This window comes from Podarcis gaigeae, assembly GCF_964106915.1.
Source record: "Podarcis gaigeae genome assembly, chromosome: 1".
In the NCBI taxonomy this organism is placed as follows: Eukaryota; Metazoa; Chordata; class Lepidosauria; order Squamata; family Lacertidae; genus Podarcis; species Podarcis gaigeae.
Genome location: NC_139678.1, coordinates 83310263 through 83331627, shown reverse-complemented (window position 1 = coordinate 83331627; position 21365 = coordinate 83310263). Strand labels below are relative to the sequence as shown.

The 21365-nt window shown below is 42.2% G+C and overlaps 3 protein-coding genes across 3 annotated transcripts; all 3 read right to left on the bottom strand.

Annotated features, from left to right (window-relative positions):
- Positions 1-222: 222 nt before the first annotated feature.
- Positions 223-1176, bottom strand: LOC310826503 (olfactory receptor 10T2-like; the record flags this gene model as incomplete). The annotated part of the gene is made up of 1 exon (XM_083701521.1): positions 223-1176. The coding sequence occupies one exon, from the start codon at positions 1174-1176 to the stop codon at positions 223-225; it is 954 nt and encodes a 317-aa protein (XP_083557647.1).
- Positions 1177-5644: 4468 nt separating this feature from the next.
- On the bottom strand, positions 5645-6589 carry LOC310826529 (olfactory receptor 5AR1-like; the record flags this gene model as incomplete). Its single annotated transcript, XM_083701584.1, has 1 exon — positions 5645-6589. The coding sequence occupies one exon, from the start codon at positions 6587-6589 to the stop codon at positions 5645-5647; it is 945 nt and encodes a 314-aa protein (XP_083557710.1).
- Positions 6590-17913: 11324 nt separating this feature from the next.
- Positions 17914-18852, bottom strand: LOC310826589 (olfactory receptor 5AR1-like; the record flags this gene model as incomplete). Its single annotated transcript, XM_083701708.1, has 1 exon — positions 17914-18852. One exon carries the CDS (start codon positions 18850-18852, stop codon positions 17914-17916), a length of 939 nt encoding a protein of 312 aa, XP_083557834.1.
- Between the last annotated feature and the right edge of the window lie 2513 nt (positions 18853-21365).

The window sequence follows — 21365 nt, the reverse complement described above, 5'->3', positions numbered from 1 at the left end:
TGTATTTTGAAGACTGAAAATGACCGTCATTGGTGGACATGATCAGGATTGGAACCAGAGAGTATGGAAGAAGTGGAGTACCCTTATCTTCTATACCATGGTCCCAACCCTAAATCATATTCTAGTTTATTTCTCATGTCAAATAGCTGTCACAGCTTAAACAACTACATTCTCAGTCAGGACTTGCTTGCTAATTGACAAAAATGTCAAAGTGCCTTCTCTTCACAGTTTCTGAGAACAGAACGAGTGCACTAGTAATTTCTTTATGGCTATTCTAACCTCCCTGTTTCTTAAGGTATAAATCACAGGGTTCAGTAGAGGGGTTAGAAAGACATAAGTCACCGAGATCAATGTGTCCTGATCTAGCGATGAGGAAGACTTGGGTCTCAAATACACAAAGGATGCACACCCAAAGTGTGTTATCACCACTGTGAGGTGGGAGGCACATGTGGAGAAGGCTTTCTGCCTTCCTAAGCTGGAAGGGATCCTTAGGATGGCAGAAATGATGTACAGGTATGAGACAAACATCACCATGGCTGTGCCCAGCAAAACAGTGGCACACAAAATAATGATTGCAATATTAGTCAGGTGCAAGACCGATTCATCAATGCAAGCCAGAGTCAGCACAGGTAGGAAATCACAAAAGAAATGCCTGATTCTATTTGGCCCACAGAAGGGCAACCTGAAAATGAGAGTATTAATACTCAGTGATATGATACATCCAGTTACACATGAAGCAGCTACCATTTGGGTACAAATTCTTTTGTTCATCAGCACCTGGTACTGAAGTGGGCAGCATATTGCCACATATCGGTCATAAGCCATAGCAGCAAGCAGGAAACAGTTGTTCGCTCCAAATACAGAAATGAAAAACATCTGCATGGCACACTCGTCAAAGGAAATGGATTGACTGCCTGTCACCAGGGTCACCAACAACTTAGGGATGGTGATAAATGTAGTGCAGGTTTCTGATGCGGAGAATGCAAAGAGCAGAAAGTACATGGGGCTGTGTAAAGTCCGGTCAAACAGGATGACAGACATGATGGTGAAGTTGAAGACCAGGATTGTGCCATATATAAGAGAGAAACCTAGGAAAAGTAGAGTTGGTTTCTTTCCAAAGACAGCAAAGCCCAGCAAGAGGAATTCAGTCACTGAGCTGTCATTTCCCTTATTCATGTTACCAGTAATGTTATCTGACCTATAAGGAAAAAGGAAGTGAAGTCTTATTAGTTTTAAAAAATCTTTCTGATCTAGCTCTTGGCATTAACCCTGTCTTGAGGTTTTGAAATACATTGGAATGATTGCAAATGTATTGCTGGAGAAATTTATCCATTTAATTTCTCTAAGGTTCGCATTTTCCCTTCCTGCAATATTCCATATTGTCATGTCAGTTCGAATATTTTAAAAAAAGCCCTTTTGGAAATTTATCTGCAGATTTGTGGGCATTTTCTCCTAACATGCATATTTTGGCAAACAATGTTGCTTAATATAATTAATCTATGTATATTTCTCTCTCTCTCTCTCTCTCTCTCTCTCTCTCTGCATGGTTATGAACATTTCCCCTTAATATGCACATATGAAGAACTTTGTATTTTGCATTGCAAAATACAAAGAAGTGCAAATTTTGAAGCACAGATGTGTCTTGGTCTGTGCATTGTTTTAGGAACAGCAAACTAGGTCATTTCACATTAAAACAAGAACAGACCAAAAATCCCCCCCTGCCTACTGCGATGAACCACCCCCTACCACGTATTTTTAGGCAGAGTAGCACTTTGAAAACAAATGATCTCTGCCTTTGTTACATAACACAGGTGAGCAAGATGCTTCATCTAACCCTAATAGATGGTGTAGGGCTGAATACAGTTTACTGAATCATTCTTTATACAGCTTCTGTTTCTTTCTCAGGCTTTAAAGGCAACTCCTGTTCAGTTTGTCAATAACATTTTAAAAATGAGCACTGAAATGAAGATGGAGACTAGCAGGGATGGATGCATACATGTAAGAATGAATGAATGAATGAATGAATGAATGAATGAAGCTATGCTACTATCTTCAAGTATCTTACCTCTGGCTAGAAGCAATCAGCACTGCAGTTGTGAGTTACCCCAATTTGATTTTATCTTATTAATTCAAGGACTGGTTCATCACTTGGGAACATATTCCCCTGATAATGTTGGCCATGCAAAACATAAATAAAACAATTAATCTTTGGAGGTAGATGGTAGAGGTGAAGGGTTTTGCCAATAAAGCTGAGTATTAATTTGAATTGTTTGAATTTATTAGCTATTCAAAATTATGCTTGTTCCATAGTATTTTGACATTTCTAAAAGAAAAAAGGGGGAACTATAGTATGTTCATGTGATTCATGTTAAAGTTTTCATAGTTCCAAAATAGCAATTATTATTTTCTTACCTAAGATCTATATATCTAACCCATCTCTCTTCCTTGAATGAAACTTTCCAAGGATAAGAGCTAGGGCTCTGCAAGACATTTCTGATTCTGTTCAGGGCAGGATTAGGATGTATGCCACCTTGGGCTCATTAGAGGAAAGGTGGGATATAAATGTAATAAAATAAATACATAAATAAAAAATATTTTATATAGTGCTGTCTCATGTTTGGGTAATACAACTTGTCAACCAGTCCAATTTTCCACTGTTCATATTTCAGGGATTCCGTCCATAATAAGGAAAAGACAAAGGTTTCATTTGACACCCATTTCCCTTAGTGATGTGGTGATGGAGGCATGGCCAGCAGCTGTGGTCCTACTCTCCTGTTCCATGTGATCACAATCCTATGGAACAATGTTCTTCAACTTTGGCTCTCCAGAATTTGCACTTCCATTGTTCTCAGCCAGTTTAGACAATGGTCAGGGATGATGAGAGCTGCAGTACAACAACATCTGGGGACCCAGGGTTGAAGAGCACTAGTGTGGAGGAGAGCACTTGAAAAGGACTTAATCTATGATTCTGATAGAGGCATGTCCAACTTCAGATAGGTTGTGATATTGTGACTCAGTATCAAAAAATGGCAGAGATCTACCCATTTTCATTCTTCAACTTAAACATACTCATTCCGCCCCCTCCCATAACATGTGTGTTTTAAGCTGTGTAGAAACAGCTTTAGACCCCCTCAGGGCCAAACTGGTCTGTCTGATGGTCTCTTCCGCCCGCCCCACCCCAGAAGGTCACTAGCCGGGTTAGTGGAGTGCGCTGCGGAGCTCTCACCGGGCGATGCTTCTCCTCCGGGTATTAGCTGGGCTAGAGGAAGAAGCTCTGAAGTAGGCCAGTGACGTCTGTGTTGTCTGCTCAGGGGAGCAGCAGCACCATCCAAACCAGCCAAATACAGGGCCAATTAACACTTGGAGGGACGAGGAGAGCGTGCAGGGGGGTGCTTATGTGGAAGGAGGTGGCTAACTGGATGCGGGAGGGGGAGTTTAAAGCAGCACTCTCTCTCTCCCCCCCTCAAGCCCCCACCACAGCAGCAACACACACAACATGCCAGCAGGATGGTTGCTTGGTCCCACCCCGCTGCCGCCGCCACCATCACTTTTCCTGGCCAATAGTGACAAGGGGCAGTGGAGACACATTGCTGCCAAGCAGCCTGGCCCCTGCTGGTGCTGAGGCTCCCCACAGCTCTGGGACCAAGCGCAGGGGACTGGCTCTGGGGAGACAGCACCTTCCAGCAGAGTCAGGGTTTCCCAGACCCGGAGAAAGGGGCTTCGGATGACAAAAGTGCAGAATGAGTGTGCACAGCTGTCTCCTGGGGGCAGAAGGATCTGAACCAAAGAGAAGTGGCCATGTCCATGTCATACTAGCAAACCATTCACTGCTTAGGAAGACATGTTTGCCTCCTGCGATGTTACTTTGGAGTCCTTTCCATCTCACTACTTCGTCGCTTGCTTTTAATGCGCCCTGATCTGTTGCCCGCTTTGCAACTCTCTGGCAGGAAATGGAAAGCTCCAACATTAAACTGCTTTGCTCCATCAATTGCGTCTTTTGGGGGATGGGGCTGAGGGTGCTGAACCCTCCAGTCTCTCCCTCAGTGAGGACCCTCCAAAATCAGCAAGCCTCCAAAGGGAAAACTGACATCGGGCAACATCTTGATGTTGCTCCACAGTCCACCACTGCCACCTGCCCATTGCCAGCCCTCGATTTGTCCTCGCTCAGGAAGAGCCTCTTTCGCAAAGCTCTGTGTATCCACCGGGGGGTTTCGGGTGGGGGGGGGCTCCACTGCTTCTCTCTCTCTCCCTCCGTGAAGGCAACATCCCCCTCCCCACCGCCAGCGCTCTATCCCCCAAGAGCCCAGCAGGAAGGATGGTAAGCTGGCTTCGGAGGAAGGAGGCTGGAGAGAGAAGGAGTAGTACAGAAACAACCCCAGGATCGACTGGGGTCTCAGGATTGACGCGTTGTACACCCGAATGATAGAAGAGAGATATTCATCTCTCCCATAGATGTGCCAAGTATTTCCATCACTTACGTGTTAAAAAGTAAACTCTGTGTTGCACATTAATGTAGTGTCTCATTCCCCCTCTGGTAGAAAACAGAAAGGGAAAGAAATGGAGGCAGTGAGAGATTTTACTTTCTTGGGCTCCATGATCACTGCAGATGGTGACAGCAGCCATGAAATTAAAAGACGCCTGCTTCTTGGAGAAAAGCAATGACAAACCTAGACAGCATCTTTAAAAGCAGAGACATCACCTTGCCAACAAAGGTCCATATAGTAAAAGCTATGGTTTTCCCAGTAGTTGATGTATGGAAGTGAGAGCTGGACCATAAAGAATCACTGAAGAATTGATACTTTTGAATTACGGTGCTGGAAGACACTCTTGAGAGTCCCATGGACTGCAAGAAGATCAAACCTATCCATTCTGAAGGAAATCAGCCCTGAGTGCTCACTGGAAGGACAGATCCTGAAGCTGAGGCTCCAATACTTTGGCCACCTCATGAGAAGAGAAGACTCCCTGGAAAAGACTCTGATGTTGGGAAAGATGGAGGGCACAAGGAGAAGGGGACGACAGAGGACGAGATGGTTGGATAGTGTTCTCGAAGCTGCCAGCATGAGTTTGACCAAACTGCGGGAGGCAGTGGAAGACAGGAGTGCCTGGTCCATGGGGTCACGAAGAGTCGGACAACAACTAAACAACTAAACAACAACAACAATTTGAATTCTCTGTGTTTCAGTAAATTTAATAATCACTGGTCAGTAAAACTTACATTTTATTCGCATATAGTGAAAGGTAACTCACATCTTACACTTCTTTTACTTATGCAAGGAGAGCAGAGGAAATCCACTCTACATTTATTTATTCACCATCACCACCTGAGCATCCTATGATCACAGGTTTACCTGGTATTGGAAAGGTGGAGTTGTAGAGCCCTCCCACTTCCTTCACAAAGCTGAGCAATCACTTACTGGGTTTTGGGAAGGAGATGTGTGGACTCTAGGACCTGGCCAGAGCCCCTCCTTCCCAAAGCTGGGCAAGCAGCCCTCCAACTTGCAGAGCTCAATGCAACTATTTGTAAGCTATGTATAGGATAACAGCATTACCTGGATGTAGCACAAAGTAAAGGCCAAAATTCATAATTTAGACATTGCAATAAAGATAGCAGGAAGGAACAGGATCAAACATAGGACGATGATAGTTACTGTCTCTGAGAAACAACCTTTCCTCCAACCAACCTTTTGAAAGCTTCTTTTACCTCCTTATTTCTCAGACTGTAGATGAGTGGATTCAACATAGGTATCGCAAGGGTATAAAAGACAGAGATGATTTTGTCTTGCTCCACTGAATATTTTGAACTGGGCCTTAAGTACATGAAAATGGCTGTCCCATAGAATACGGTGACAGCCGTAAGGTGGGAGGCACAGGTGGAGAAGGCTTTTCGTCTGCCCTCGGATGAGTTGATCCGAAGGATGGCAACAAGAATGTATGTGTAAGAGACAAGAATGGTCAGGAGAGTTACTGATACAATTGCTGTTGAGAAGGTGAAATGAATTATATCAGTGACACCTGTATCTGAGCAGGAGAGCTTTAGGATAGGGGGCACATCACAGAAGAAATGGTTGATGATGTTGGATCTGCAGAAGGACAAATTAAATATAAATGAAGTCTGGACAATTGCATTCACACAACCTGTTAGATAGGAACCAGCCACAAGCAAATAACAGAGCTTCCTGGACATGAGAGCAGTATACAACAGTGGGTTGCAGATTGCAATGAAGCGATCATATGCCATCACACCCAGCAGGCAGCACTCACAGGATACAGCAATGCAGAAAAAGAAGAACTGCAGGGCACAGCCAGTGAAGGAAATAGTTTTGCTTTCTGCCACAAAGGTCATCAGTGTCCTGGGAGCAATGACACTGGAGTAACCAATATCCAAAAGTGACAGGCTACTGAGGAAAAAATACATGGGAGTGTGGAGCCTGGAGTCAACTCTGATTAATGTTACCATGCCAATGTTCCCCACCAGGATCAACAAGTAAATCAGTAAGAACACAGTGAAGAGAACAAACATCGTATTCTGGTTATCTGTGAATCCCAGCAATACAAATTCAGTAATTGTGGTGAAGTTTCCCTCTGCCATTTATGTAAGGTGTGCTCTCACCTGTAAACAAGAATATGAGAACAATGATGAAAGAGAATTATTTCCATTCTTGACATGACACAGAATAGCATATCACCATTCACATTTCCCCCCCCAAACTGCAGTAGTTTCATGAGGCCACATGCCTAGGGTGACATAGTGCTGCTTAACCTTTTCGCTAGGTGTTACACATGTAACGTGATATTCTCTCCCCCTCCATCTCTCATTTAATCAAAGGCTGTTTTTGGAGGCCACACATTTAAGTGGAGGAATAACAAGGAACACAGAATAGCATATAGCCCTTCACATTTTTTTCCAGCCAGCAATAATTTCAAAGGGCCACATGCTTAAATGGAGGGGGTGACATAGAGCTGCTTAACCTTTTCTCATTCCACCGTTTCCTCCATACCATTCTGGTCAGTGACCGAAATAAATTGATTCATTTTTTCGTTCCTTTTTTCCATAGAAATTTTTTCTCTAATTTGTGCAAAGACAATACAGGAAAAGGCAATTATTCTGGAGTTAGATTCACTCTCTCAAGCAAACAATTTGCAGAGGCCACAGGGAACAGGACTATCCCCAGTTAGGAGACCTTTCCCTATGCTACAGATGTCAAAAGAGCCATATAGATGTTGATTAATATTTACAGTCTGCCATTACCTTAAAACGTATAATAGCACATTTGACTTACCTAGAGATTCCTCAACATTGCCTGCAACATTTCCCACACGACTAAGATTTCCTTTGCATTCTCTTGCATTCTAAAGCAGACATAGAACAAGAAGCCTTATGATGACAAACACAGGTTGTTTTGACAGCATGGTGATCCTAATCTTCAAATAGGAAGGCTGGCAGAATGAGAAGACTGTGGTGCATTTATATCTCTTAAAGCAAGAAGGAGGAAGCCTCAAAGAAGGAGGGAGGTAGATGCCATTATTTGGTCCCAAAGAGATTTGGATTAGGTGAGCATGAGTTGCAAAACATTCCTTTCATAAGTACATTGAAACAGAGTCCCTGAAAGGTCTCAAGGCAATAATCATAAAGCCACAAACAGAAAAACTCATTAAGATTATCTTTATATTCAGTGACAGCAAATGAAGAGTCCCCCTCCTCTTTTCAGATGAACTTCAACAGCCCTGTACCAACAAGGGTGACAATGTACCCCTTTAAATGCATCTTTCTTCCCTCCAGGGTCAGCTCTGTCCTAATAATGTTTGTGTGCATCATGCCCTACATCAGGAATAGCCAATGTAGTACCCTTCAGATGTTGTGGGCTGCAACTCCCATCATTCTTTATTGTTGGTCATGCTGATGGGACTAATGGGAGCTGTAGTCCAGCAGCTAAAAGGTAAAGGACCCCTGGATAGTTAAGTCCAGTCAAAGGCGACCATTGGGTTGCAGCGCTCATCTTACTTACAGGCCAAGGGAGCTGGTGTCTGTCCACAGACAGCTTTCTGTGTTGTGTGGCCAGCATTACTAAACTGCTTCTGTCACAACGGAACACCGTGATGGAAACCAGAGTGCACAGAAATGCTGTTTACCTTCCTGTCGCAGTGGTACTTATTTATCTACTTGCACTGGTGTGCTTTCTAACTGCTAGGTTGGCAGGAGCTGGGACAGAGCAATGGGAGCTCACCCCGTCGCAGGGATTCAAACCGCCAACCTTCTGATCTGCAAGCCCAAGAGGCTCAGTGGTTTAGACCAAAGTGCCACCCTCATCCCCTGTAGTCCAGCAATGTCTGGTTGGCATGATATTGGCTACCCCTGCCCTACAACTTGTGCTGGATTGAGAAACAGGAAATTACATGACACAGCATGTGGATAGAACAATAAATATAAATACCAGCTACAGAGCAACTATTTGTGATGGTGGGATAAATTAGATTAAGTTATGAAAACAAAGAAAGAGGAGAGAATGATTATTCTGAAATCTCACAATAGGGGTGGCAACTTGAATAAAATATTGGGGAGCCCAGCAAACCCTGCCCTGCATCATAAGATGAGGTACACACTCACCATTTGAATGGCAATGGTCAAATATTTTATTGGGGGAGAGGACAAGGGACCTCAGCCCCTAGAAGCTGGCTCCTACGGATGTCTCATAAGCATGTTTGATTCTGTGAATGTGCATTGAAAAGTGCACAATGAGAACATGCTGTGCATAGTCTGTCATCATGATGCATGCCATGATATCATGTGTTAAGATATGAGGGAGAAAACTGATTTTGTTTGCATTTTAATGAGAAATGACCTAAGTCACATGTCTTGCACCAACTATCATTGAATGAAACACAACTATCATTCAAAATTCACACTTCTCTGAGTTTTGTGATGCAGTTCTCCAATAAAATATTGTGCACAAAAATGCATATATTAAGTGAAAGTGTGCATAAAATTCACATTAGGTTTACAGCATACAAGAATGCATTCTCTTGGGTACATCTGCTGACAAATATGTGTATTTTAGTCAAAATTAATGTGTTTATTAGGAGGTAATTGCACTAAAATACTGATGCAGTTCAATGAGGACTTCTTTTAAAACAGCAGCAACAATAATTGCTACTTGCTACAGAACTGTGGAGAACCAAATTAAGATTGAAAACTGAGAATCGGAGGGAATCGGAAATCAACACATTCCTCCGTTTGTCTCTCTGGCCCTCTTATCTGATTGGTTCTACTGCAAATGCTCCTTCTGCACAAGCATATGAGATTACCAAATGGAACAATCTGCCTTCACCACCTGCATGCTATTCTGGGAGTCCTCCCAGGTGCGTTTTCTTTTTTTTGTGGGGGTGGGGGAAGCCCCATTGTGTAAGCTGACCCCTTGTGCAGGGCTTCTTCTGAAAGGATTTGTTAGTTGAATCCTAGCCCAAATCTGCAATCTTGAGAAAACAATGCAGATTAATTCAATCTATGGAAATAACTTGTTCCATTGCTTTCAATGGGACTGCATTAAAATTAGCTTTAGTTGGATTGGGACCATTATTTCTATAGCGAGAATAATGCATCATTTAGATGTTCTATCCAAATATTCCCAGTGCCATTTGCTTCCTGTTGACAAATTATAGAAGAAATTATCGGGGAAAAGATTGTAATGATGCCCCAAGAATTTTATTATTAATCCCCAATAGCTGAGGTTTCTGGAAAAATATTCCCCAAACCCATCTTTAGAGATTTCAAACACAACTGATGCAAGAAATAATGAATTAGCTAGTGGCAAGATCACTCCCAAGGGGTTTGAGATGTGCCAGAATGGCTGCTTACCACACTTTCACGGCAAGCAGCGGTGGTGCCCGATGCAGTTGTCCCTCTCGGCTGGTGCAGAGACTCATGGGTTCCCACCAAACCCTTAGATTTGAATGAGCTGGTGCGTGGCAGCCTAGGGGGCGTGGCTTGGGGAGCAGACCTGAATGAGGCAGTCTTTGCTCAGGTCTCCTGCCCAGCTTTTTATTCTGGCTGGCCCAGCTGAGATTTGCCAGATCCAGGAGAAGCATGAAAAGGGCAGAGGGGAGATTGGTGATGTGTGCACCTTGCATCCTATTGCTTTGAAAAACCCTGGAGTGGAGGGGACTTAGGCACCTGCCAGGAGGCAAGGAACTTCAGTCTCTGCAACTGCTTCATGGGGGCAAGTCCTACCAGAAATGAGTTGCTGTGCCCAGTAGGCCAGACCCTCCTGTGTGGAATGGGTTTTTGCTAATAAAGAGCATGCACAGCATGCACAGTGTGGTTTATTGCTGGCTATCCTTTGACACTTAGTATTAAGCACTGTGGCATTTGCCCTCCTAGGTGGGTCATAAGGAAAGGGTTAAATGAGTTGAGTGTGAAGTGATTGGCCACTGGGAACCAAAGGGGAGGAGTTAGAGTTGGAGTTGTGTGGAAATCTGTTGGGAGTTGGAGAAGGAAGAGGGAGGATAAGTCTGAGGGTTGGTAAACTAAGGATAAGAAAAATTAACTGAAACCATAAACTTGTTCAGGCTTACAAAATAAACTTGATTATTTGTTTTAATGTTAACAACTGTCTGGACTCCATGTGTACCCAAGAGAAGCACGTTGGTGGCAGCGGAAAAGTGATCACAGTGGTGGCACAGGGATCAATAGACCGTCAAATGTCCGGGGACCCTGTGTGATCGCCACAAGCACTATTTAAAAGAAAGGTAGAATCACAGGAATGTGGTGGGTTCTGAAAATAGATATTTCAGCTGTCAAAGACCAGGGCAAAAAGGTGCATCTTCAGCATTCACTGAAAGCTGTATAGTGCAGAAGCAAGATGCTTTCTCCAAATTAATCTGGGAGCTATAATATATTATTATAGTGTGCTAAGAGCTTTTAGGAGACCCCTATTCCTCTGCCATAGCTACAATTCCCAGAGTTCCCCATGAAGAAGGATTGGTTGTCAAACTACTCTGGAGCTGTAGCTCTGGGGAAGGAATGGGAGTCTTCTAAGAACTCTCAGCACCCTTAATAAATTATAGCTCCCGAAATTCTTTCGAAAATGCCATGACTGTTTAAAGTAGTATCATAATGTTTAAAACACATGGTATGAAGGTGGCGTCAAATTCCCCTCTCTCCCCAAGTGTGACATCTTCATGGGCCATTAGTGACTTTGTTTACTTTGAAAAGATAATTCCAAACAAGATGGCAGAATAGATGGTGCTTACTTTGTCCTTTCCTAACTGTAAAGTGCTAAAGGGTTTCAAAGAAGCATATTTGAAGGACATCCTTCTTCCATACAATCCTGTTCCCTGATTGTGCTCAATTTCAATAGGCTTTACAATGGGATGCGGGTGGCGCTGTGGGTTAAACAGAAGGTCGGCGGTTCGAATCCCCACGACAGGCTGAGCTCCCGTTGCTCGGTCCCTGCTCCTACCAACCTAGCAGTTTGAAACCTAGCAGTTTGAAATAGGTACTGCTCCGGCGGGAAGGTAAACAGTGTTTCCGTGTGCTGCTCTGGTTCCACTGAAGCAGCTTTGTCATGCTGGCCACATGACCCCATTAGCTGTACGCCGGCTCCCTCGGCCAATAAAGCGAGATGAGCGCTGCAACCCCAGAGTCGGCCACGACTGGACCTAATGGTCAGGTCCTTTATGTTCAAAAATATGATTGGTTCAGATGCAAGACTGGTTATTTTTCTACTGTTGCACCCAATTTGTAGAATGAATGCTCCCCACATTAAATGGGGGGCGTACTTTGCGTGGATGCACGCAGCACCCATGATCCTACATGGCTCCTAGCAGTATTGCCTGGCATTGCCCCCCCCGCTCCTGAGGCTGGATAACTGGAGGGTTCCTGCCCAACCTCGGACAGTCAACCAATCCCGGTGGGGGAGGCGTTGCCAGGAGAGTGGGCCAGGTAGGGGGTGGGACTTCCCTACCCACACAATAGAGGGTGGAACTTACCTGGGGGATCATAGTCAGCTGCAGAGCTCCTCCCACCCCGCCCTCCCTCGGTTAAGCTTTCTTTTGCAGGTTAACTTCTTCTTCACAGGTATGCCTGCGCTGCTATGTATTGGTCACTGTTAAAGGGCCAGAAAGGAATTTTCCTGCATTGGCAGGTTTTGCCTTCCCCGTAGCAAAACGTTACAACTTTGGTGGTTACAGGCCTTGGGTGGAATCCTTTAGTCTTTCTTCCCTAATTTTGGGGGGGGGCATGAAGCGGTGACACACGCCACCCCCTGTAGCAACGATCCCAGGTTTCCCCATTAAAGGGATTGTTCTGAGGGGAGTCATTGAACTGAGAGGTTGTCATTGGTCTCCCCCATGTAGCGGCAAATTGGGGGGGGGTGGGCTCTCTGCTTGAACAGACGTTCTCCAGAGCCAGTTCAATCCTCACTCAATCTGATGTTCCCCAGATTGGGTCTGGGGTCTGGGGGGCAATAAAGGCCCAAGGTTGAAGCCAAGGTCTCCCTACACCTGAATCTTAAATAAAGTTGTGGCCAATTTTAACCCCATAAGACAGTGTCGTGTGTCTTTATTCCATGCGGGAGCTGGCCTTGGGGTGGGGGGTGGGGGTCTTCACCTGTCTGTGCTATACCCTTCCTGGTTTTGGTTGTATCAAACTTAGTTTTATTTTTATTAAAATAAAACTAAGTTTGATACAACCAAATAAAACATAATAAATAAAACTAAAACTAAGTTTTAGTTTTATTTATTATGTGTAATTCTCTACTCCATCTCCCAGCCTCTGTCAAGTGAAATCCACCTTGTCTCTGCAGGTTCTCTTTTGCAAGAGACAGGGACTCTTACTGGTAATGTGCCACATCCCTAGCAAGCATTGTAACACGTTCCCCACCTAAAACAACACCATTTTGTGTACCTAAAAGTGTGTGTGTGTTTGTGTGTTCAGATCATCCTTAAAGCTCTAATTAGTTCAGCATGGGACAGCTCCATCTAGCTTTTTTGTCCTCCAAAAGCTAAGACTACTCCATCATTTCAGGATTTCTTTCCCTCATTTTTAAAATATTATTACTGCAATACTGCACTATTCAAATCTTGCTCTCTGAGAAACCTGGGATAGCAGAATTTTAAAGCAAAGCAAGAATCTAAGTACAGTGGTACCTCAGGTTACAGACACTTCAGTTTACAGACGCTTCAGGTTACAGACTCCACAAACCCAGAAATAGTACCTCGGGTTAAGAACTTTGCTTCAGGATGAGAAGAGAAATCGTGCGGTGGCAGCGGGAAACCCCATTAGCTAAAGTGGTACCCAAGGTCAAGAACAGTTTCAGGTTAAGAACGGACCTCCGGAATGAATTAAGTTCTTAACCAGAGGTACCACTGTATGCTTGTAATGAACTGTACTCCCTGTAGGAAGGTTATCTTTGACACTGCTGTGAGAAACGAAGAAGTAAACTGCTCTACAGCAGGTAAACTGCCCTCCATTTTCTCCTAAAAATGTTTCTTGGATTGAGGCTATATAGACGGAATGCCAAAATATTGTAACTGAGTGATAACCCACTCCCTTCAATGGTAATGTGTCTCTTAATCTCAATCTGATTCCTTGTGGTTTGAATCCAGCCGCAATGTCAGATAAAAACACATTAAGCAAATAAACTGCTTATCCATTGAATTAAAATATCTGCATTTCTGGATTACAATCACAGGCAATCTGCAAGAGAGATCTCATGCATTGTCATAAAAAGTCAACCTCCCCAGCTTTTGTGAAAAGAAAGCCAAAATAAATTCCAAATAGTTTTTTGTTTTGTTTCCAGAAATATGAAGTGTTCATAGATATCATCTGGCTAATGAAAAATAAAACATCCCAAGCACTCTGAGAATATATCAAGCTAGGAACCTTACCTGTGAAGAGGAAAGATGCCATTCCTAAAGCCCCAAAGTAAGGCATAATGATAGAAAGGCTAATTTTATAGTTGCTTTGATATTGGCTAGAAGTCAAATGCTTGAAACTCATGAGTAAGTTCCATGAGTTTGTATGTCACCTGAGGACATACAGTGTTCCAATTCATTCAAGTTTCTGCTAGTCATTATAAGAAGTTTCAAACAGAATTATTGCCTCACCATTCACATTCCAGAATTCAGTAATAATTCTCATTAGTTATTTTCCTCTATTTTTTTTTTTTACAATAAGTTTCCCAATTGTGGAATTCCCTCCCCTCTGAAGTATGGCTGAATGAATTTTAATCTACATATCAGGCTTAACGTATGCTAATGTCTGAGCCTGTTATTTTGTTTTCTTTTCCTAGGTGTAATATATTATATAATATATAATGTATTGGGGTGAAATTACCATTGGGAGTTCAGGTACAGAGGCTCACATCAAATTCCAAATCAGTCAAACTTTTTTCAGTACTGCATTACTGGCCAGTTGAAAGAGCTTCCAACAGCATTTCAATTATGACACCTGCCAAGCAGGAAATATAGGGCATCTTAGCTGTTTGTTCTTCAACCAATCACCTTCTGCCATCCCAGCTCCTCACCATTTCCCCTCCAACTACAGACCCTGAAATGCAACTTAATCTATTGTTCCCTGCAGGAATCAGAATCCTCATTGCACCTCATAAGGGGTTGTTTTTCACTTTAATATTCAGCCATTAGGTTCCCCCTTAACTATTTCTTACCAGTTTTGAGGTCAGCTTTCACTCTTTCCTATGTGACATTGGCTCCCCCCCCAAAAAAAATAAATAAATTCATACACAGCCCCTTCAAAGGGCAGCTAACCAAAACAGCCAATACTGAATAGGGAGGGAGGGTGTAGCAAAAGTATACAGGAAAGTTTGGTGAGAAGGAGGCAAATAAATTGCCTGGCTGACTGCTCTCCTGCATTGGCCAAACCGCCCTATGGTCAACCCTTTTACTTCTCCCACAGGCAAAACCAAGTGTAGCCTCCTTTCCTGGGGAGCTGGGATGTGGCAAAGGCACACCCGTTTTAAATTGGAGGAGGCACTGTACTTTAGAGGAAAGGTGAATAAGAGGGGATATGATAGACGGTTTGTTACCTGTTGTGTATTTCTGTGTTTTTATACTGTAAACCTCCTTGTGATCCTCAAATGAAGGATGGTATAGAAAATAGATAAATACAAATAAATATGTTTATAAAAGTATGCATGGCATAGAGAAAGTGAATAGTTGAACCCCCCCCCCCTTCTTCTTACACTAGAAGTTAGTTGTGAACATCCAATGAAGCTTAATGGTGAAAGATTCGGGACAGATAATGTCACTCCCCACTACACGGCTCCAAAAGGAGTCCTGGCGGGTGCACCTTTGGGAAGAGAGGAAGTCGGGTGAGAAGCCCCTTCCTACTGATATCACTGGGAACTGTAGCTCTTGGGAAGGAATGGGGGTCTTCTAAGAACTCTCAGCACCCTTAATAAATTATACCTCCCAAAAGTCTTTGGAAGAAGCCACTACTATTTATAGTGTTTAAAATATATGGTATGAAGGTGGCATCAGATTCCCCTCCCTCCCCAAAGTGTGACATCTTCATGGGCCATTAGCTACTTTGTTTACTTTGAAAATATAATTCCAAACAAGATGGCAGAATAGATGTTGCTTACTTTGTCCTTTCCTAACTGTAAAGTGCTAAAGGGTTTCAAAGTAGTATACTTGAAGGGCATCCTTCTTCCATACAATCCTGTTCCCTGATTGTGCTCGATTTCAAGAGTCTTTACTATGTATTCCACTATCTTCAAAAATATGATTGGTTCAGATGCAAGACTGGCCATTTTTCTATTGTGGCACCCAATATGTAGAATACCCTCTTTCTAGTTACTTCATTTGGCCCCATCTCTTTTAACTTCAGATGAAGATCTAATGCCTTTTTATTTCACCAAGTTTTTAGTGCGGGTAGAACTTCCTGGTTTTGGTTGTATCAAACTTAGTTTTATTCCGTGTAGACTTATTGACCTTAAAGGACCTAAGTTTGTCATGTTCATTAGTTTTAGTGGGTTGACTAACGCTGGAGACAATTCTTAAAAAAATGTTATTCTATCCTTCTCTTGTTTTCAGCTTTTTATTCTCAAAAATTACATATAAAAGTAATTACAACAGATTCAACTTATTTTAAAAATAGGTAAAAAATACAATAAAAACAGCCTGTAGATAGAAAATGTAACATTTTTATAAAACACCCAACAATATTTGTGTTTCAACATTTATCTGTGTAATTTTCCACAAACACAGTAAAAGGAGACCATGTCTCAACAAAATGATTATCTACCTATGTACATCCCTTTCCTCTTATCATGTTCACCAATTTTATTATGTGAACATTCTCCCAAGTATTCATGATCCAATTATCCATTATGAGGTGCTTATTTTCCTCTAATGGTAACTAATTGTGAATCAAGCATAGTTAAGAGGTGTGTTACATTTTTTCTATCATCTGACAGGATGTACCATTTTATGTAACCAAAAAGCACCACTACTGGATATCATATCATCATATCATATCATATCATATCATATTATATCATATCATATTTTACATTTCTTTTAGCACAGATGTCCAAAAAGCATTTTTTCTTGGGCGTGAACAGAACACATCCTTCTCTCTCCTTGTTGGGTAATACCACCTTCATTTTTCACACACTGAAGCCAGGATTTTGCTTATCTGTGCTTATCACTGATTACTTGGGTAGTAGCACGCCAAGGAAACCACATGGCTACTCTATCCTTTTCTGATGGGTCAGCATTCAGTGGATGAAAGGCTTCAAGGACACCTCGTTTTATATAGCCTCTCGAGCAAGCTAGAAATGAGAGGTACCTTAGGGTTCTCACCAGGGTAGCCAAGTGTTCTACTAGTATTACAAGAAGGGATTGCACGGTGTTCTAAAATGACTTCTTGAAAACTGGACATAAAAATGGAAAATGCAGTTCAATGAAAGCAAGTTAACAAGATTTACATTTGGGCAAAACCACGTAACTTCGCATGTACAAGATCAGCATCTGAACTGGGCCCTTTGAGATGGACAATTAAAATCCACAAAATCATAATACTTTATATAGATCTATGTTGGAACTTTAATTGGAATACTACGACACAACTGGTTTTGACACCTACATTATTACCATATAATACATTGTCTTATGTGTGCATCTCAATCATACTTGTGCCAGGACCATTCCAAGAGAACTTGTGGCTTTACAGATGCTGCTGGACTCCAGAAGAGCCAATGGTCTGGGCCCTGGGACAATCGGAGCTGTAATCCAGCAACATCTGGAAGGCTGAAGATTCCAGAGATTCTTTAACATTCCTATATGCTACAGGCATGTCCAGGTATTCCAGGCTTCATGTGAACCAATGCATTCCTATTACTGTACTTCACCCCGCTGCCCTTCAATATTTTGGATATGAAGGTCTGCAGAGAGGAATATGCCCTATGCTTATTGATTTCCTGAGTTATTTAGAACCATGACCATGACGGTTTCTAAATTATGCGAGGAGCCTAAACACACATGGAGCACATTCTTCTTTGCACAAATTTGCCCTCTAACATATGATGGGAACTGGGAGTGGAAAAATATTAGATGGGGCAGAACTGGAGAGTGAATCCCTACACTCACCCCATCTGTTTAAACAGGGTGCTTGCCAAATGGTCTTATACTTCCATTGTGATTCCACCTATTTATTCTGGAAAGATAGTCAGATACAATCTTAGTTATTTCAGTGGCTTAACTAAGAGAATCCTCCTTCCTATTTATCATTGCAGAAGGCGCTACAGCTTCCTTCTACATGCTAGCATGATGAGGTGGTCATCATGTTAGATAGCATTATTTGCCCTCTAACATATGATGGGGACTGGGAGTTGAAAAGCAAAGCCTTTTAATATCTTTCTTTAGTCTTAAGAAAAGGTCATGCTTTTACTATTTTTACTTGAAAAATATCACCTTCTCTGCCGTCCTACCAAAAGCATCTTTCACATCTTTGTTCCTTAGGCTGTAGATGAGAGGGTTGAGCAAGGAGATCACAAGAGTATAGAACACAGAAACTATTTTGTCCTGATCCTTTGGGAAACTGGAGCCAGGTCGTATATACATGAAGAAGATGGTTCCATAGAAGATAATGACTGTGATCAAGTGGGAAGCACAAGTGGAGAAGGCTTTGTATCGGCCCTGGGCAGAGCTGATCCTCAGGATGGCAAAAAGAATAGCGATGTAAGAGACCAAAACAATGAGAAAAGTTGTCAGTGCAATTATAGTGGATAAAACGAAATGCACAGTGTGAGTGACATGGGTGTCTGAACAGGACAACTTAAGTATTGGGGGAACATCACAGAAAAAATGATTAATGATATTTGAACTGCAGAAGGACAAAGTAAAAATAAAAGAAGTCTGGAGAATTGAACTTGTAAGTCCACAAGCATATGCAACCACCACCAATATAGTACAATGCTTCCTTGACATAATAGCAAAATAGAGCAGTGGGTTGCAGATGGCTGTGAAGCGATCGTACGCCATCACAGCTAGAAGGCAAACTTCTGTGGTTATGAAAATAGCGAGGAAGAAGAATTGCACTGTGCATCCCTTGAAGGAAATGGTTGTCTTCTCCTCTGCCACAAAGGTTGTCAGCAACTTGGGGGCAATGGCAGTTGAATAACCAATATCAATAATGGAGAGGTTTCTCAGGAAAAAGTACATTGGGGTGTGAAGCTGGGCATCCACACTGGTCACTATGATTATCCCAAGGTTGCCTATTATTGTGGCTACATAGATTATAAGGAACAAGAAGAAGAGTGGGACTTGGAGGTCAGGGTGGTCCATGAATCCTACCAGGATGAACTCTGTTACAGTGCTTTCATTTTGCTTCATTCTATATCCCTCTGTAAGAGAATTAAAAAGAATATGGTTTTTGAAGCTGGATGGCTACCAGACTGCATTAAAATTCGTTCATTCAAGTAAACTGTACGTTTGAGGGGAATGAACAAATACCACAAACTACAGCATTGGGTGTAGAACCTTTGGCCCTCCAGGTTTTTTTTGTCTCCATTCCCATCAGCCCCAGCCAGCAAATCCTATGGTCAGGGCTAATGGAAGTTGGAATTTAATTGCTTCCATTATTGAAATACAGGTGCTGTTATTTCCACATTGGATGGGAATTAGTGGCAAAATTCCCTTCATTTTATAAAACTGGATTTTACCCATAACATTTTACCCATAATGCTTAAAAATATTGCACCCTGTGACCAATTAACATAGTTTAAAGGTACATCTATTCACACTCCACCTTCTCTTAAACACCAGGAAGTAATGTTAGGCCACTGAACTGTGCGTATGCCCTTAAGCTCTAAACTGAAGTACTCCCATCCAGAAAGAAAGAGTTAACACAAACTAAATCAAGTTTTAGAATTTAATTTACTGTACGGGAGAACCTTTTATATTCACATCCAACAACTTAGGCATTTGGGAGCAATTCCTTGAGTCACCTGATATTATCTGGCCTGCAGGAAGTGTACCTATCTACACTGGGATTGTGTGGGTTAATCTGTAGCAGGTTGATGTGTGACAGCTGAGATTCTATGAAACCAAGGCTTTCATGTCTGCTCACTAAGGTGTACATTGCTACTCTGTTAGGGGTACCTGCACCAAAACCTATGTGGATGAGCTCATATTCATTCCACAGGGCTGACCACCAAAGTGAGCAGAGTGGAAGAAAAACCAACATGTGAAGGGTATTCCTACTTATCTCTGAATAGTGTGCACCAACAGGGGCATTTTTTAAAAATTAAATTTTATCTCAGCCTTTTCATCAAAAACTTTCTTTGTGACTTCGTTCTCTCCTGGAAAGTGCGGCCATTTTAAGTTATGGGCATTTCCTGACAAAATGTTGTCTGGGGACAGAGGAAGACTGCTTAAGTGACTCCATCTCCTTGCATGTGTTTCATTTCTGCAGAAAACCCTTTCCTTGTGGGACAACTGTAGCATAGGACCACTTCACTCTCCCTCCCTCTTTCTCACACATATCCTGCCATTCTTTCACAAGCAGTTCAGAGTAATAAATAAAATTGTCAGGATTGTGTAATTCTCTACTCCATCTCTCAGCCTCTGTCAAGTCTCTGCAGGTTCTCTTTTGCCAGTGACAGGGACTTTTACTGGTAATGTGCCACATCCCTAGCAAGCATTGTAACACTTTCCCCACCTAAAACAACACCATTTTCGGTATCTAAAAGTCTCTCTCTCTCTCTCTCTCTCTCTCTCTCTCTCTCTCTCTCTCTCTCTGTGTGTGTTCAGATCATCCTTAAAGCTCTAATTAGTTCAGCATGGGACAGCTCCATCTAGCTTTTTTGTCCTCCAAAAGCTAAGACTACTCCATCATTTCAGGATTTCTTTTCCTCATTTTAAAAATATTATTATTCTAATTCAATACTGCACTTTTCAGATCATGCTCTCTCAGAAACTTGGGCTAGTAGAATTTTATAGCAAAGCAGGAATGTAAGTACAGTGGTACCTTGGGTTACAGACGCTTCAGGTTACAGACACTTCAGGTTACAGACTCCACTAACTCAGAAATAGTACCTCGAGTTAAGAACTTTGCTTCAGGATGAGAAGAGAAATCGTGAGGTGGCAGCGGGAAGCCCCATTAGCTAAAGTGGTAGCTCAGGTCAAGAACAGTTTCAGGTTAAGAACGGACCTCCGGAATGAATTAAGTTCTTAACCAGAGGTACCACTGTATGCTTGTAATGAACTGTACTCCCTGTAGGAAGGTTATCTTTGACACTGCTGTGAGAAACAAAGAAGTGAACTGCTGTACAGCAGGTAAACTGCCCTCCATTTTCTACTAAAAATGTTTCTTGGATTGAGGCTATATAGACGGAATGCCAAAATACTGTAACTGAGTGATAACCCACTCCCTTCAATGGTAATGTGTCTCTTAATCTCAATCTGATTTTTTCCTTGTGGTTTGAATCCAGCTGCAATGTCAGATAAAAACACATTAAGCAAATAAACTGCTTATCCAATGAATTAAAATATCTGCATTTCTGGATTACAATCCCGGGCAATCTGCAAGAGAGATCTCATGCAGAGTTGTAAGAAGTCAACCTCCCTAGCTTTTGTGAAAAGAAAGCCAAAATAAATTCCAAATAGTTTTTTTTTTGGCTTCCAGAAATAAGAAGTGTTCATAGATATCATCTGGCTAATGAAAAATAAAACATCCCAAGCACTCTGAGAATATATCAAGCTAGGAACCTTACCTGTGAAGAGGAAAGATGCCATTCCTAAAGCCCCAAAGTAAGGCATAATGATAGAAAGGCTAATTTTATAGTTGCTTTGATATTGGCTAGAAGTCAAATGCTTGAAACTCATGAGTAAGTTCCATGAGTTTG